This window comes from Cebidichthys violaceus, unplaced genomic scaffold, assembly GCF_023349555.1.
Source record: "Cebidichthys violaceus isolate CVI_PGR_0920_01 unplaced genomic scaffold, fCebVio1.0.p SCAF_8, whole genome shotgun sequence".
Lineage (NCBI taxonomy): Eukaryota > Metazoa > Chordata > Actinopteri > Perciformes > Stichaeidae > Cebidichthys > Cebidichthys violaceus.
This window is the reverse complement of record NW_027176964.1, coordinates 2,670,643-2,689,747: the sequence shown is the minus strand read 5'-3', so window position 1 is coordinate 2,689,747 and position 19,105 is coordinate 2,670,643. Positions and strand designations below refer to the sequence as shown.

General features: G+C 39.0%; 1 protein-coding gene across 1 annotated transcript; it reads right to left on the bottom strand.

Annotated features, from left to right (window-relative positions):
• Window positions 1–12,538: 12,538 nt before the first annotated feature.
• LOC137865968 (phosducin-like) lies at window positions 12,539–19,105 on the bottom strand. The gene is made up of 6 exons (XM_068701577.1): window positions 19,038–19,105; window positions 17,138–17,192; window positions 16,762–16,898; window positions 16,314–16,533; window positions 16,045–16,157; window positions 12,539–12,951 (listed from the first exon to the last, which is right to left on the bottom strand). The coding sequence occupies exons 2-6, from the start codon at window positions 17,178–17,180 to the stop codon at window positions 12,763–12,765; spliced, it is 702 nt and encodes a 233-aa protein (XP_068557678.1). The 5' UTR covers window positions 17,181–17,192; window positions 19,038–19,105; the 3' UTR covers window positions 12,539–12,762.

Genomic DNA, 19,105 nt, shown 5'->3' with positions numbered 1-19,105 from the left:
TTCAGATCCGAAAACAACTGTATGATAATGTGATGAGTTTGGTGAGCCGACTTCAGGAATGTGAGGTGTAAACAGTGGGGGAAGGAGATGTATTGATCAAGCAGAGATGTTGATGTAGATAGCCCTAAGGAAGCGTGGGGTTCGGGTTCATGCTGTTTTACGAGGAGAAGGACAGGTCGGACCAGAGGACACTATTCAGACATTATGCGGATCACTTAGACCAATGGAGAGCATTGTCAGAGGACAGGAGGAGACAATCGGATTTCAGCCAATCACAAAGCTGATAATGGACTTTTGAAAGTAAACTACTGACTTTTGGGTATAAAAACATTGTTCGGAGAGATGTTATTCAGTTCTTGGCGATCTTCTTTACTGTAAACTGGCGTTTGTAGGCCGGTGGAGGGGGGGGGGGGGGAGTCTTTGAACTTGGTTTTGCGATTCCTTACTGTCGACAGTGTAATTCAGTTTGTAATTGTATTTTAGCATTTGTGAATTATAAATACTTTTTCATTGTAAGCCAGATCCAGCTGATTTTTCTTAGCATGACTTCATTGCTCAAACAACAACAAAAGAGCGAGAGGTCCGTGGCCTCCTGCGAGCAGAGGTCTCACTCCACCACAGTTGGAACACTCAACACAAGGCCTGTGTTAGAGCCAAATGGTGTTGGAAATACAACAGTTATTCTGTGTGTATACATTGGGTGGTGCTGTACTAATGTCCTGGGCTCAGGTATATACAGTTGTGGTCAAAAGTTTACATACACTTGTAAAGAACATAATGTCATGGCTCTCTTGAGTTTCCAGTTATTTCTACAACTCTGATTTTTCTCTGATAGAGTGATTGGAACAGATACTTCTTTGTCACAAAAAACATTCATGAAGTTTGGTTCTTTCATGACTTTATTATGGGTTAACAGAAAAAGTGATCAAATCTGCTGGGTCAAAAATATACATACAGCAGTGCTAATATTTGGTTACATGTCCCTTGGCCATTTTCACTTCAATTAGGCTCTTTTGGTAGCCATCCACAAGCTTCTGGCAAGCTTCTCGTTGAATCTTTGACCACTCCTCTTGACAGAATTGGTGCAGTTCAGTTAAACTTGATGGCTTTCTGACATGGACTTGTTTCTTCAGCATTGTCCACATGTTCTCAATGGGATTTAAGTCAGGACTTTGGGAAGGCCATTCTAAAACCCTAATTCTAGCCTGATTTAGCCATTCCATTACCACTTTTGATGTGTGTTTGGGGTCATTGTCCTGTTGGAACACCCAACTGCGCCCAAGACCCAACCTTCGTGCTGATGATTTTAGGTTATCTTGAAGAATTTGAAGGTAATCCTCCTTCTTCATTATCCCATTTACTCTCTGTAAAGCACCAGTTCCATTGGCAACAAAACAGCCCCACAGCATAATACTACCACCACCGTGCTTGACGGTAGGCATGGTGTTCTTGGGGTTAAAGGCCTCTCCTTTTCTCCTCCAAACATATTGCTGGGCATTGTGGCCAAACAGCTCGATTTTTGTTTCGTCTGACCACAGAACTTTCCTCCAGAAGGTCTTATCTTTGTCCATGTGATCAGCAGCAAACTTCAGTCGAGCCTTAAGATGCCGCTTTTGGAGCAAGGGCTTCCTTCTTGCACGGCAGCCTCTCAGTCCATGGAGATGCAAAACACGCTTGACTGTGGACACTGACACCTGTGTTCCAGCAGCTTCTAATTCTTGGCAGATCTGCTTTTTGGTGGTTCTCGGTTGACTCTTCACCCTCCTGACCAATTTTCTCTCAGCAGCAGGTGATAGCTTGCGTTTTCTTCCTGATCGTGGCAGTGACAAAACAGTGCCATGCACTTTATACTTACAAACAATTGTTTGCACTGTTGCTCTTGGGACCTGCAGCTGCTTTGAAATGGCTCCAAGTGACTTTCCTGACTTGTTCAAGTCAATGATTCGCTTTTTCAGATCCATGCTGAGCTCCTTTGACTTTCCCATTGTAGCGTTTGTGGGCGTTTGTATCCAATGAGCCCTATTTAAATGGCCTCAGAGAAGTCACCAGCTGTAGTCACTCATAATCACTCACAAGAAGTTAAGAGGCCATGCTATGAAGCTCATTTCATTGACACAACTTTCTAAGTCACCAAAATTGCTAATTCATGTTGCTGTATGTATATTTTTGACCCAGCAGATTTTGTCACTTTTTCTGTTAACCCATAATAAAGTCATGAAAGAACCAAACTTCATGAATGTTTTTTGTGAAAAAGAAGTATCTGTTCCAATCACTCTATCAGAGAAAAATCAGAGTTGTAGAAATAACTGGAAACTCAAGAGAGCCATGACATTATGTTCTTTACAAGTGTATGTAAACTTTTGACCACAACTGTAGGTACTGAAATCACCGTCGTTGTCAGGTGTTTGACCCCGGAAGGGAAAAGGGTTTTGAGCGATTTAGTGGTAACAGTTTGATGTGTTTATGCAAATGGTGCGTGTAATGTTGGTGTAAAGAATCGGACTGGTCTTGTGTTGTTCCACGCCGAAGGAAATAAACGGACTCTCAATCAACAGACGTGTCTGTGGATGATGTACCAAATGCAACGCACATCAATAGTAATGTAAGATAACTTAGGCTTACAACCAGCGCGTCAACCAGGTCATTCCTGAGGGAAAGACACCTCAGTAGCATACAGTACTAAACTGGGCTCCTTTAACAGCCTGATTAAAAAAACAAAGGCCTGTAAAAGTTCTTAAAGTGTATAGTTCAGTAAATAGCAAATATGCTAATTAAAATTTAAATTATGCAATTTAACTACAGCGCTTTAAATTAAGTGATAATCTTTTCTGTAGCAGAATTTCTGCTTTAATGCCTTGAGTTGTATGTTAAAAACACAATACAAAGTCTATTTTGCATTCAGTTTTTCAAGAAAAACTTGTTGAAGATGGTCTTTTTCATAATATTCAGACATGCCTCATGTTATTGTTTTTAAATTCGTAGCAAAAAAGCCACTGTCAGTTTTGGAATGAAATAAAATAGCAATCTGAATGCTCTTTAATGTATGTGAATTATTTTCATGTGTACTGTTAGAAAAAAGAGGGTTAAGTTGTCTGGGCAAATTAAGCGGTTTAATTTTGTTGAATGAACTTAACAATTAAACTATGATGAACAAGATGTTGTTAAAAATTAACAAGATGCTGAGTGAGGTCAGCTTTTACTACCATATTTGCCCTACTAAAATGTATAAATTGATCCAACAAGAAGATTAGTTCAAACAACTATTATTTTCATGTTTGTACAGCTTAGGATTGTTGGTTATACTAGTCATTCTTTTGTTTGTACAACCTAAAATATCTTGTTGGTAGTACTAAAAAACTTGTTGGTTAAACTTAAAGTTTATAGTTGATATGACTATTTTTAAAGTATTTTTTAGCTTCCCCCTTGTCAGCACAACTAGTTATTCTTAGTTTTATGAACTCGGAAGTTTCTTCCCAGATAGCAGTTGACTCCGGGGCAGATCCACCCTCAGGTCAGCAGATCCGCTGTACTGTCTCACTCAGTTCGGCCATGCGCACAGGATATGGCCCGCCCACAGATAGCGCACCGTCAAACTGCGGACTCGCTGCTGACACCAGGCGGATCCGCACATTGAACGCGCTTTGTTTCTTTCCTTCTTAATTCAGGATGTTCCACTTGATAGAGTTCCAGAACAACAAAACAGTAGCAGTGGTGCCACAAAGCTGGTACAGTCACGGTGTCAGCGTGACGACAGAGTGGACAGGGCTGTAAAAAATGCAGAGGAACCTGGACCTGACTGGAAAACATATGATGTCACAGTAATTCAATAATGCGGTATACTAATTCTCTTAATATTCCAATCTTATTCTAATATTCTTATTCTAATAACAATTGGCAGTTTTAAACGTATCAAAAATAATTTACCTTGTTATGTTATAAATGTAAAAAACATTTTAATCAAATCTTTCTGTTTATAATTCTGTACTTTTTTTTCATAGTGTTAATTTGAAACTCAAGGGAAGTTTGACACATTGAATTTTTAGGTAATTACTTAAAGCACGACAAGGTTTGAAGAAATCTCTGTCTTGCAACACATCTGAGCTACATTCTGAAGAGGAAATTCATATTAAGAGAAAGTCAAAGCTGATGTTAGTAAATACGTATACATTTTTCATTATTTTCTGCATGAACTTTTTTACCTTTACTTTACAAAAGTGTCCGTCATTCAGTGTGACAAAAAGTATTATTTTTCTAACCCACTTTATAGTCATTTCTTGACAGTGAGAAGTAAAGTCCTCCAAAAACCAGAGGTCCAACCACTCAGCCCTGTCTCCTAAAAATTACGTTCCCCCAGAACTAAAATGCATTCTCAATTACATCTAACTATAAACGTATTTTGTCCCTGATTACGTTTGTGTTTGACGTATTACAAATACGTTTCTAATCAACATATGTTTGCCATACTGTAGTCTTTATTATTTTTCTGTAATCTGCCTCGCCTCCACCCACGAGTTGTTGCCCTGCGGCCTGTTCTGAGGGCTGACGGACGTGACGACGGGGTGCCTCGCAGCGGAGGCGGCTGCGTGTCCGGCGCCAACGGGTGAGCACCCGCCACTCGTAACCATAAAACCAAGTCCCAGATTTTACCCGGGGGACGTTCTGGAGGTATTGTGGTGTGCCTCGTTGCTGGGGAGGAATGAGCCAAGAGTGGCAGGGTGTTGTGGAGGTATATTTTATTTATGTATATCCATCTAACCCTAACCCTGCCCTAACCTTAACCATTAAGAGAGTCACGATTACTCCCGGATTTTAAACGCGGGCCTTTGTGTAGGTATTGTAGCCGCGTAATGTTTCTTGTTACTCCGCCTGGATGAGCGTGTTTCTGCCAGAGACAGGCGCCGTGTTTGGGTGGTATCTCGGCCGACAATTCGAGACAGACGGCGTGTTGCGGTAGTATTCTGACAGCGTAATCGGCCTCAATGCTGAGTGCAAAGGAGAGGCAGTGGTGGAAAGGGAAAAAAAAGGTTAAAGTGTTAAAATGTTGATTAGAAATGTATTTGTAATACGTCAAACACATATGTAATCAGGGAGAAAAGGGAGAAAATACGTTTCTAGTCAAACGTAATTGAGAATGCATTTTAGTTCTGGGGGAACGTAATTTTTAGGAGACAGGTTTCAGCACTAGCAGCACAGTTGCCCCTCCTCCAACTGTTGCCCCTCCTCCACCTCTTCCACGCTCTCCATCACCTCCACAATTGGAAAGTAGAAGACCAGCAGGAGAGCAAACACCTTCTGCAAGCCAGGTGTACAGACCTATTTGGCGAGGGGGAAGGTGTGGATCAGACACCATTGCCTGCCCTAGTGAGCAATAACTCAAATGGCTATGAGATTCAAATTTAACCTTTTTATCATTTCACTTTTTAAAATGTTAACAATTGTTAATTGTATACCACATATATTACATGCAACACACACATTGAATCCAAGCGAATATGATTAGGTTTGCATTACTGGAATTGTATTATTGAATTATTTTAAAGTGAGTCAGTTAATTGTTCCTATTCTTGGCTTGTAGTTTGAGCTAGTACGTAAGAAGAGACATTTTGTGATTCTTGCATTCTTTTCTTCACATCAACTTTCATTGCTGCATACAGTTAAAAAAAAAATTGCTGTTTCCATATTTATCGTAAAATCTGCCTTAATCAGTTGTCCAAAGAATTTTTAAATCTTACTCTAATGTTCTTTTTTTAACAGTTGCTGAAGTTCATATTATTACTGGAGAACATTAAACTCCAACAAGACCAACTAGAAAATGCATTTCCTGCTGAAAATGCGTTGGAATGCTGAAAGCTGAAATGAATTGCAAAAACATTGCTGAAAATACAGAAATGGGAGACTACCTGTCTGAAAAATGTTGAAGCCCGAAAGCATTTTAACTGCAGTGCTGAAAACACTTCTTGTTGAAACGTCTAACGATGGTGTCAGTAGCTGAAAACATGAGAAAGAAGAAGGCTTTGAAAGTTGAAGGATTTGAAGATTTTCTCCATAGATATCTTATTAAAAAAATTGCAAAAAGCTTAATTCAAAAAGGTTAAAGATTACAAACATGAAAAATCATATCACCCTCTCCTGAAAGAGCTGAACATTTTTATATTCTAACGGTTTCTGTGGCTTAAAACATTTCAGCCGTAGCGATATTTGTAGTGGTAGTAGTAGAAGTTGTAGTTGTAGTAGAAGTATTGTTTAAAGTAGAAGTATTAGTAATTAGAAGAAGTAGTAGAAGTAGTCGTAGTGATAGTTGTAGTAGTGGTTGTTGTCTTTAATATAACAGTAATAGTTGAAGAAGTAGTAGTATTAGTAATAGTAATGGCAGTATTTGAAGTAGCAGTAATGGCAGTAGTAGAAGTACTAGTAGCATTCGTATTAATAGCTGTAGTAGTATTAGTACTGGTAGTAACATGAATAGCAGCAGTAGTAGTAGTAGTAGCAGTTGTAGTATAAGTAATAGTAGTAGTGGTAGTATTAGCAGTAATGGATAGTAATAATAGCAGTAGTAGTAGTGGTAATAGTCGCAACAGCAAAGGTTGTAGTAGAAGTAGTAGTATTGGTAGCAGTAGTAGTAATACTAGAAATATTAGCAGCAGTAGTAGTAGTTGTCGTAGTATTAGTAAGAGCATTAATTATTTCAACGAAAAAGCCTAATTTTGAGCTTAATGTTTAAATACAGTTAATCCATGGGGCTTTTATTTTGAAAGGGTGGGGCTGGGTGTGTTAGACAGGAGGAGAGGAGACTGAATCATTATGCTAGATAAACACAAACAGGTTATTAAATGACAGGCTTCATCAAAAGCATTTCAGTTGGAATTCATTTGGTGGGGCTTGTATTTTAAAATGGTGTGTGTGTGTGTGTGTGGGGGGGGGGGGGGGGGGGGGGGGGGTGGTCCTCTAAAAGTCTCTAATATCTGAATGACTGGATGAGAGAGACACACAGAGAAAGAGAGACATATAGAGAGATAGAGTGAGGCTTGTGTCTGTGAGTCTGTGTGTTTATAAACATCAGTAATTAGCTCAAGCACGAACACCTGTGAGCCTGGCCGCCTTTTCATGAGAAAAGACTGGGAAACACCTGTCAAACAAAACCCCCAAAACCCCATAACCATTGCACCTATTGCTCCAATAATAATACTGAAGAGGAAGGATGACTTGAAGAACAGATCATGTTGTGTCTGTAGTGTAAATAAAAGTGGCTTCAATGGCGATTTAGAAATGGGGTACGGTTGTCTGTGCAAGACTTTTTTGAAATACGTTTTAACATTGGGGTCTATGGAGGAGAAAGTTGGTTTTCCTCTCAAGTAAATGCTCTTGAGCCAAATGTGTAAACCTGTGGGATTCCACAGTCATATGTCTACGACAAGGACAAGATTAGCTACGTTTCCATCCAAAAATTATGCATGTAGAGTGAAAATTGAGGAGTCAGTCGCAAAAGACAAATATTTTTTTCACAGGAATCTCAAGTTCCTTTTCACTCTAGCGGTGACATCACGCACTCTAAGCTGCGCAATACACACCCATTATAAAAGCAGAAAAGGACTGAAAAACATATAAAAGCAAAATTGCTGCAGTTCAAAAAGTGTAAAAGATATCAAAATAATTATAACATACAATCATTGATAAGGGTTTTCTCAACATTTGAAAGTTTAAATGGTGTCTGTAGCTGAAAGTATGAGGAAGTAGAAGGATCTGAAAGTTGAAAAAGTTTGAGAGCATTTGAAAAGTTTCTCCATAGACATCCCATTCAAAAAATAAGTTGCAAAAAGCTTAATAATTAAAAAAGTTTAAAGATTAGAAATATGAAGAGACATAGCAGGGGTGTCCTTAAAAAGCTGAACATTTACATAGTTGAACGGTTTCTGTAGCTGAAAAAATGTCAAAATACGTGCGACGGAAGAAATAGTTGAAGAATAAAGATGCTGAATCAGCATTCCAACAATAAAGATTTGAAGAACAATACTTGGAATGCTGAATCAGCATTCCAACAATTACCAAAGTTAACTATTATATAACCTACTCTGAAGTTTCACAAAAGCACTGAAACCAAGGCTCAAATGTTCTTCAGGGACAGTTTTATTTACTTGAATGCATGGATAGTCAAGAAGCTCTACAAAATTCCTCCTAGTATCCTACCTACCCTGCTAGTGTAGTATCTGAAAAGTTTGTTCTGGCAAGAAATAACATGCCTCTCTCCACTCATGATCAAATAATTCTGCAATGAGTGGGAGGACTCTTGGGTTCACTGACAGTTGCTTTTTATTTTTCATGGTTTCAACTTTTGTGCATCAGAAGAGAAGCTGACAGGTCATAATGGATCTATTACACTCTTGTGGATAAGAAAACACCACTGGATGGGGATGAAACACAACTAACACTTTTTAACATGACAGTATTTCATGCAATATTTCCTTTCATTAGTTAAGGATTCTTCAGTAATATCAACTGATATTCAATGATGCATATACAATGATGCATGGTGTCACAGGCAAGTTTTCCACTTCTACTTTTGCCAGACAAGTTTCTTCTATATAGGGGAAGAGGTTCTCCTCTTTTCCATCAAAATAGGAGAGAAGAAGGTGCACCATATCCTTCACATCTTCATTCTGAGCAGCCCTCCAACTGTCCTCTTAGACTTTTCATCTTTGTGACAGCCTGCAAAACTTGTTTGTTCCTGTCTGCACAAATGGTTCTCAGGAAGTCCAGAAGCCGCTTTCCCTTATTTTCTACACTGGTGAGGAAAGTCTCTTTTAGTGATACCCCAGTGAGCTCTTGGAAGTGGACTGTCATGCCAATCTCCTTGAACAAAAAAGGCCACTTCTCAATGAGGCAATACAGATCTGTTCCCTTTACGTCTTTACACTGGGAATAGTGGGTGCAATTCATCCAAGTTTTTACCTCGTTAGGGCTTATGTTTGTTCACTCAACACCTCATTTTGTCTTTCTTCTGCTGTTGGCTTTCTGGTGTCTACTCACTGGCATGAATTTCATGTCCCACTTTAAGCAGCCATGTGTGTCCTGAACAGCTGCCCTTTGTTCAGCTAGGATTTCTTCGGTATCATACTCATCTGACCCATGTTTGCGCTTCAATATCCTTGGTGCTGAAGACCTCTTCGCATTTTCAATTCGGGCTTGTAACTGCTTGACCAGTGAGTGATATCCTGGCCCCACTACTTATTAGATAGCTAAGTTAACTTACTCTTAATGTTGAATGACTTGTTTTGGCAAGGGCAACACTAAACTGCAGAAAACAAAGCCTCAAATTCAGATTTAGCAAGCTAACGTGACACAACTCAACTGCTTACCGTAGAGATTGCCGTAACCCGATTCGAAAAACGTAAGGTAACGTTAACGTTAACCGGTCAAGAAAGCAGTTACTCTCCTCTCCGACTGTAATAAACCATGTTTACCTGAAGAAGAAATGTTATTTTCCCTGGAGTCAGGGCGTTGTTCCATCAATAACGTTCAGGTTAATCCCCACAGAAGAGCTTACTGTGTAGGTTTGATCACTGCCGCTTTTCTCTCTTTCTCTCCTTCTCTGTCTTTAGACATTCAATACATAATTGTTGCAGCTTAATACATGTTCTCAAGACAAACAATACACATTGTATATATTACAGTGTACATTGTATTGCATCACAAAACTCACAATGTACTGCATGTTTAGAAGAAAACAAATAGAATCATAAAATCTTTAATCAACTGAGTTAATGAGGCACTGCCCATTGAGCATTTTATCGTTGAAAAGACACTTAAAAAACGTTTACGCCCAACGTTGAAGAGACGTTCAAAATTGAAAGTTTTTTCGACGACTATTCATAGACATTGATTGAACGTTCCTGCTTAAACCAGATTTCAACGGGATTTGCAAGACTGAAATTTTTCGTCTACATTGTGTTAATAATAGTATATCATCATTTTAGAGGGTTACTAAGAAACCACATCCACATTTCTCAGTTGAAAGCCAATATTTAAAATCCCCTTGAAATCTGGTCTAGACGTGAACGTTCAATGAACGTCAATAAATAGTCGGTGAAATAACTTTCACTTTTGAACCAATTTTTAACATCTTTTCAACGTCACCATATTTTAAACGTCTTTTAAATGTTGAAATGCTCCCAGTTCAATATGTAGTAATTAAATAGTTAGTCATACTAACATCAACAGTTTCCTCTTACAGGACAAAGACGACCAATGACACAGGCAACAATTAATTTGTATTTATTAAGCAACAATATAAATATAACATAAACAATGTTCTTTAAATACAACCATAATCTATCTCCTTTTCCTTCTTTAAATGTTGTTGTCAAACAGGAGCCGGTTTCAGAAGGTCGCCATATTTTCAGGGTGGACATCTGTATTTAAAACAAGTATTCGAAGATCATATTCACTTTTAGACCAGTTTTGAACGTCTTTTCACCGGATTTAGCTCCATAAATGGTCAGTATATTTAACATTAACAAAATGTATTTTTTTAAAGTAGTACATGCAAAAATAATGGTATGGAATGTTGTTCATATTACGGTGTGTTGCTGTTATCATACAATATTTAGTACTAAATGTATTTTTTACAAGAAATAAATGCACAAATTATTGTTAGGGCTGATATATATTTACGGTGTTTCACTGTCATAGAAACTGAATTAAACCTATTTGGAATTAACGGTCTCCTTACTGTAATGATTTGACAGTTTTTCTCTATAAAATCTACAGACATTTTTTACAATGTCTTGCGCCCATATAAATATAGTGTGCATTTACCAAATACGAATGCATTCAATGTTTAGTGACCTTAAAACCTTTTAAAAACGAGGCCTATTTGCAGGCCTCAGCTCGAATAAAGATAAGAAATACCTAATTAATTGTATAAAAAAATAAAATAAAATAAAAAAATAAAAAAAATAAAAAAAAATTTTTATATATTTTTGAGATGAGAAAAATCATGGAACTATCAGAATACATGTTACTGGTTCACATAAGATAAGGATGGAACACAGCAGAACTTGGAAAACTCAAAAGCTCGATCTTGAAAAACAGCACTTTTAGGGTATTGTTTTTTGGAAAGTATGGGTATCCAAGACTTTTAATATGCTGGGCTCTTAGAACAACTGATATAGGCTCTATATACACAGCTATACATAGATACAGTGAAACATTTATGAAATATAGAGCATTTCAAATTAGAAAACTGATCAAATACTCCAATATTTGAATAAAAAAGTATTTTTAAAATTCAAAAACACTCTATATCACTTCTATGTATCACTCATGATGTTCATTGAATCAATAGACCGAAGATTGGACCTTTTTTGAGTGTTTTAAGCTCTTTCTATGCCCTTTTTAGTTATTTAGTTTAAGGTCAAATCCTGCTTCGACTCTCTGTTCAGGGCTGTATCTCAGCCCCCCCTTCTCCGATTTTCACCATTGAGACATCCTTCGAACCGTAGGAGCCAATAGAATTGCCTGGAATTGAAAGCTAGATGATTGACAGCACTATTAGCCAATAAAGCTCAAAAAGGTCCAGCTCTGAAATCTGATTTGCTGAGCTTCCAACCCTCCCAAGAATCCGAGGAGTGTCGGAGAGACACGAATCGAACGGATTCACACGGAGCACCAGCAGCTGGACAAACATGCGTTGGAAGTACGGAGATATTCCATTTTTTCGCTGAGATTCGACCAAAAGTAAGTACAATATTCGATGAAAGCTGTGTGACTTTTTGTGTTCGAAGCTGAATATCTCTGCGATGGTTTACCGGGGAGAGAAATGGAAACTATGTCCGTAATCTCCGTCAGGCGCTCGTGCTTTTTCATGCTGCATGTTCGTAGGTAGCACGTTGCTAACGGAGTGTAGCAGCCTTTTTCTCCGGTCTGTCCCAGTCATATCGAGTATGATTTATGATATTTTGTTATTTGTTTGCTTGGCTGATGGGAGATGTGTTTGTCTCATGTAGAAGTGACCTAGTTCATGTTGTTCCCAGGACGCTGAGGTTTCTGCAGAACTATAACATCACTATATTCGTTCTTCGTGGGTTCTCTGCCAGTTACTTTTAACACAAAACTCTCTAAGTTTTGATGTACTCTGCGTCCAAATGGGGGACCCTCGGGTGTATCTGGTTTTAATTGATTCATTGATTTGATGGCATAAGGTTTGTTTGTTTCAGGCTCGTTTAAGTTATTTTGTGAGGAAGAAGCACCACGGCTAGAATTAAGAAACTTCCTGAAATGTTGTCTGTGGTATAAACTGGCACACAGATGGTGATTCATCAGAACTTTGTGGAGAAGTTGGCCTGGTTGATACACTCTCCTCCGTGATCACACATTGCTCCACATACACAATGTACTACTGTGTAATATATTGCCACAGCTATACTGCCAGAGAGATCAGTCCAATGTACAATGTAACACAGACAGACATAGACAGAACTTTGGTGATATCAGCTTTTATTGGAGAGCTGTGATATGACTGCAAAGCAGTATTTCTGCAGACTTCCTCTCAGCAAATGGTTTGCACCTAAATGCTTCTATATACACTCAGCATTCTGTGTGTGCTGGTGAATGTTTACTATTGTGTGTTTATCTGCACATGTAAAGGCTTTCTTAACTCTCATACTTCCGGTTTCCTCTCTCTCTGCCTTCATCCATTCTCCTCCACATGTAAACCATTTCTCCCCCTTCTCTCAACGATCATCATTTTCTCCTTCCCCTCTCTCACTATTCCACGTCCCCTCCCTCGTCCTCATCATCAGCACATGCTGTGAACTCCTTCTCGGGTAGCAGGCCATATTCATTGAGAAACCCCTCCACGTCCGTCGCGAAGAAGTCTTCATTGAAGTGTTTGTTAACAGCCAGGAAATTACCCAGTAACTCACCAGCTTTGTAGACCAGCAGAGCAGGAAGAACCTGGAGGGTGATGAACAGAAACATAAAAGTAGCTGCAGGCTGTCTCTGAGTTCAGTTAATAGTGTCAGTGAGACTGGTTTTAATATAGTCAGTACTCAGCATCTCATCACAATCATATTTCATGTTTTTGATTTAATAGCAAGGTGTTTAATTCAATGCTAGTCTGGTTTCAGTTATACCATTACAAATGCTGAATCAACAATTTGTTATTTTGTTTTCGCAGCCTCTAAGTGAAACTGAAAAGTCAGTTAATTAGTTATTGTCTATGACTGCAAAGCTTTCCATTACAGCATTATTTAGTTTGAAATGATAACAGTGTGAGATGCACCACTTGGTAATCATTGTAATCTTCTGAGACAATGGGTCCTTGACTATCTTTTTTTTTCAGCTCCACGATTGAGGCACATTTTGTCATTAGAAAAGGTGTCTTATCATGTGGTGGATGAATACAATTTCAACAATTCATAAGAAAATATAAAAAATCTAATCAATATGAATGAATTTGATGAAACAGAACATTGCCTGATTATATTTGATAAAGGAAAGTGCTTCAAAACATAACTAGAAACATCCCGTCCTTTTGTAAAATAAAGTCCTCTAACTCTAAATTTAGCTGTTAGCGTCAATTTCCCCCAGTTTTTTTGGAGACTAACAGACGACCCCTCCCCAAAGTTTCGCCTTAACACGTGTCTTCTGCTCTCAGCTTTAGCATCTCGGCTCCCGTCTTTGAATGGCAAGCACCAAGCCAATGCCGGTTTCCCTCTGTTCTGGGGCTTTTGTTGGGAAACTCCAAAAACTATCGGCAAGTGAAAAAATCCAGACTAAAGTCATATCGCGTGAACTACGCAGGCCGTCTAAGAGGGCCTCTTCAACATTACTCTTTCTCTTGGTAAGCAGAAGACAGAAGCAGCGTGCTCGATAATGAAACATAGCAGAATACAGGGGTTTTTGTCTATTTGGGTCAGGTGCTGTGAAAAAACACTTAAACGGTAGGGAAAATCTTGGTTTTCATAAATTGCATTTTGGAAAATTCCACAATATTTACAACTGATTCTATTTCATTATCAGATTCCGGCCTTTTTTTGCGGATTGTAGAAATCATAGGGCCCTATCCTTAACTTCACAAGGAAGAAGACAGAAGCAGGCTTTTTACATTTGGCAGATTTTATTGGCTGCAAGCAGCTAGATAATTAACGTTAACTTAGTGAAACAAAGTGTTAACTTTTTACCAGTTGACTCTCCCCTAGAATCCTGCAAAAGGGTCCTAAATATACAGTTGTGGTCAAAAGTTTACATACACTTGTAAAGAACATAATGTCATGGCTCTCTTGAGTTTCCAGTTATTTCTACAACTCTGATTTTTCTCTGATAGAGTGATTGGAACAGATACTTCTTTGTCACAAAAAACATTCATGAAGTTTGGTTCTTTCATGACTTTATTATGGGTTAACAGAAAAAGTGATCAAATCTGCTGGGTCAAAAATATACATACAGCAGTGCTAATATTTGGTTACATGTCCCTTGGCCATTTTCACTTCAATTAGGCTCTTTTGGTAGCCATCCACAAGCTTCTGGCAAGCTTCTCGTTGAATCTTTGACCACTCCTCTTGACAGAATTGGTGCAGTTCAGTTAAACTTGATGGCTTTCTGACATGGACTTGTTTCTTCAGCATTGTCCACATGTTCTCAATGGGATTTAAGTCAGGACTTTGGGAAGGCCATTCTAAAACCCTAATTCTAGCCTGATTTAGCCATTCCATTACCACTTTTGATGTGTGTTTGGGGTCATTGTCCTGTTGGAACACCCAACTGCGCCCAAGACCCAACCTTCGTGCTGATGATTTTAGGTTATCTTGAAGAATTTGAAGGTAATCCTCCTTCTTCATTATCCCATTTACTCTCTGTAAAGCACCAGTTCCATTGGCAGCAAAACAGCCCCACAGCATAATACTACCACCACCGTGCTTGACGGTAGGCATGGTGTTCTTGGGGTTAAAGGCCTCACCTTTTCTCCTCCAAACATATAGCTGGGCATTGTGGCCAAACAGCTCGATTTTTGTTTCGTCTGACCACAGAACTTTCCTCCAGAAGGTCTTATCTTTGTCCATGTGATCAGCAGCAAACTTCAGTCGAGCCTTAAGGTGCCGCTTTTGGAGCGAGGGCTTCCTTCTTGCACGGCAGCCTCTCAGTCCATGGAGATGCAAAACACACTTGACTGTGGACACTGACACCTGTGTTCCAGCAGCTTCTAATTCTTGGCAGATCTGCTTTTTGGTGGTTCTCGGTTGACTCTTCACCCTCCTGACCAATTTTCTCTCAGCAGCAGGTGATAGCTTGCGTTTTCTTTCTGATCGTGGCAGTGACAAAACAGTGCAGATTTTGTCACTTTTTCTGTTAACCCATAATAAAGTCATGAAAGAACCAAACTTCATGAATGTTTTTTGTGACAAAGAAGTATCTGTTCCAATCACTCTATCAGAGAAAAATCAGAGTTGTAGAAATAACTGGAAACTCAAGAGAGCCATGACATTATGTTCTTTACAAGTGTATGTAAACTTTTGACCACAACTGTACATTTGATGGCTACATATCAGATGTCTCCACCGGGGAGAAACAAGGGTTGTCTGTAGGATAGTTCCAGGTGTCGAGAGTCGCGCAACAGTAAATTCATGGAACAGAAAGTGTTGGTGTTTCAATCAATCATCAGTCTAATTTGCCTGATCTTCACAGTTCTTTAGATGCAATGGGAACACATACAGAAATGTGCAGAAGGGACCTTGAGTTCCTTCTTTATGTCCTGAGTTTAGTTACTCTGGTTTCATAGTTTGCTCAAAAAGAGCAAATACATGATACCTTTACAATGATGCAAACACTTGCACTTCAACTCAATTAACATCTCACAGTTCTTCATAGCAGTGTGACTACAAACATTATTACTACCACCACTGGAAATGATACTGCTGGTGCTGCAGCTCAATGTCCCAAAGGGGATTATTGTAATTCAATCAATTATTAATCTAGTCTATTATTACAATACTAATGTTACCGTCATCATTTTCTTTGCTGTTTTTTGGTTTTGAACAGTTTACTAACCTCAGGCGAGAAGCGCTCAGCAGCGCCTGTTGCCACGGCATCAATACGACAGAATTTAATGCTGGAGTACTCTGAAGCCAGACAGTCCAGACAGGAGTTCAGCTGTTCACAGCCTGACAGGGGACAAACGGAACAAGCACAACGATTAGCCGACAGCACTGTAGTGAACCATCTCACGGGACATTTCTGGAGTTTGTGTTGAAGCAATGAGACTATTCTGTACAGGAGTGGTATTGTGAGTCAATGGGTTAAGACTTAAACAAAGAAACCTTTGACACCGTGCTGGTAGATGTGGACTACCACTAGGGTCAGCCGGTGTTCCTTCTCTATGACTTCCAGGAAGGCGTCTCCGGTCTCAAGCTCGTACACTTCTTCAAACGTGGGGCCGAAGCTCAGGCGCTCGTGCATTTCCTGCATGCACTGTTTTCTGTAGCGTTTCAGACAGCGTTCGTCCTCTTCTTGGATCATTTCATACTCCTGAACGCTCATCTGGAGGTGGAGGAAAAACATGTTACTGCTTCGCTTTTTTGTTAACTTACAATGTATTCTCTTGGCAGACATTTGTTTCCAATGCGACATACAGTAGATTGTTGTTGTGTGTACTGTATGTTTATGTTTGTCTGTCTTCCTGTAAGTGGGTGAATCCTCTGATTAACTCTAAAATGTGTCGATGGCGTGTTTTCCTGTGTGGAAGGTTCGGTGTGTCTTTCCATCCACCTTTCTGTTGAGTCTCTCCTTGTCGTCCTCACGTGGACTAGACATCTGTCTGAGCAGCTCTCTCTTGCTTTGGGGGACAGTCTGATCCACACTGTCCAACTTAAACCTTCTCCAGTCATTAATAACACCTTTTGGACCTGCAGATACGAAGACATGACTTCATGAAGACGTACTTAAATACAACGTACGGTTAAAACTGCATTGAAATTAGTCGCACCATTAAGTGCACGTCGGGTGATGCCTCAGTAAAAAAAATTATAGAGACAGAATCGGTTTTGAGTCAGATTTGTACCTCTGATGATTTCCCAGAGCTACACTATGCAGAGTGAGTTAAGCAAATTATGTCCACTGCATCTTCCTGACTTGTGCCTCTGACCTGTGTGATTGGCAGGCAACTCCTCCTCTTCCTGGGTAGACATCCTGCTAGCAGTCTGCAATACAGAGAACACACAAACTGCATAACCTGACCGTACATTGATCCATTGTTCTCGCTCAACTGCATGATATATGGTTCATGTATCGTGTCCCCTGGTATAAAAGTTGAGCTGGACTAAGAGCTAATCCAGACAACAAAATACACAGAGGAATACACCTGGGTTAGCATTGTTATTAAGGTGAAAGCAATTCTGTCTTTGTGTGAAGTTACCAGCAGTATCCAACACTTTGACACATCCATGTGTAAATGTTGGACACACTGTTATCACGACCACTTACTGTGAGCCGGGCTGAGGTTTACTAATCAGATTACATTGAGATTACCGGGAGTCTGACGTGTACACATGCCTAGGACACCATGGCATGTGTGTGTGTGTGTGTGTGTGTGTGATATGACATTATCTGCTAGCTAAGCCTGGTGTTCTGTTCACCTTTTTGTGACCCAAATGAAGTATTATTCTATTGTTGCAATCCTGAAAATAAGATGAATCTTTGGTGACAGACTCAATTTTTAGAGAAAAAAAGGAAAGAATATTACCTAATAATCTATAAGGGATAGTTAAGATTATTTATTTTTGGGTTGTATGAAGTAATCATTTATAGTCAGTGTTTTATGCACAGTAGACAGCGGGCAGGTAGTATTAGGTGGGTCAAAATAACTGGCAAATTGCCCATTCATTCATTCATTCATGTGCAATATCAATGTACAACACTGTGCAATACCAATACTTCATATTTCTTACTTCATATATGCAATAACGTAAACACAACAACTCAGTCCACTTATATCATATCTTAGTTTTTGTTGTTTTTTATGGTTTACTTATTTATTATATTCACTGTTTGATAACTAATTTATATACTTGTTTTGTTTTTAACAGATGTATCAACTTTGCTTTTGTAATCCTGCAAATGTCCCCGCTGTGGGACTAATAGAGGATTATCTTATCTTTTATTGAGGTGTCTAGAACACGTTTAGCTGCTGCCCTCGTCCACTGCAGCACATTGCTTTGCTCCCGCGCTGGTACTCCTGTCTGTTACTCCATACACTGACTGGATAAGTACCTCATATAATCCCACTTCAAATAATCCAAACTATCCCTTTAATCAGTGATTATGCTGGAATTCAAAGAATTGTTGAATGTAATTCTGTAATATCAAACACTTGACCTTCTCTTTCTTTTCTTTTTTTTGTCAAAGTAACTGAAAGGTGACATGAACGCTTCCTTTAAATATCAAATAAACCAACAGCATTTATGATGTTGCGATTAGATGCAAAGTGTGTACTGGTGCGCTGAGTGTCGAGGAATACATTCATGAGGCACATCTACCCTGGATACACTGGTAGAGAGCACATGAAAGCTGTTGTGCTGATACAGCTCAATGACAACAGGGTCCTGATCAACACTGCGTCAGTGGTAGAACTGATAATGCCCTTTAGTCTGAGGCAGCTAACTCCTTCATGTCATCAAAGCAATACATTTCTTGCATAGTTGGTTTTTTATTAATTCAAATGCAGTTCAGCTAGTGGACTTTAACACAGATGTAAAAATAGCATAAGATGACTTGAAAACCAAAACACTTCATAATATATGCATATGCATGAACAAATGATTTTGTAAGCATATTCAAATGGATGTAACACTATCTTGTGCTGCTTTGGAGAAAAATGCACATTTAATACAGTTTTAATTTGTGTGTAAAATAAAACTCAAATCTCTAACATTTGCATTTTAGTGTGGAGAAACTATACCTATAGCTTCTGAAATCAGAAGAAGATGATTAGACATAGACATGCTATATCTGCATTGTATGTCATTAAAACAACCAGAAATTCTTACCTTTGTGTCTTTGAGTGAGAACCGGTGTCTCTCAGTTTCTTACAGCTTGTTCTTTTATTCAATCTTTG

Bases quoted from the DNA above. Each gene is read 5' to 3' on its own strand.
- LOC137865968 (XM_068701577.1), bottom strand. From the start codon at position 17,180: ATGTCTACCCAGGAAGAGGAGGAGTTGCCTGCCAATCACACAG. The intron at 16,534-16,761 runs GTGGATGGAAAG...CTCCACCTCCAG, and splicing joins AGGAGAGACTCAACAGAAAG to ATGAGCGTTCAGGAGTATGA. The intron at 12,952-16,044 runs GTTAGTAAACTG...ATCACCCTCCAG, and splicing joins CTGAGCGCTTCTCGCCTGAG to GTTCTTCCTGCTCTGCTGGT.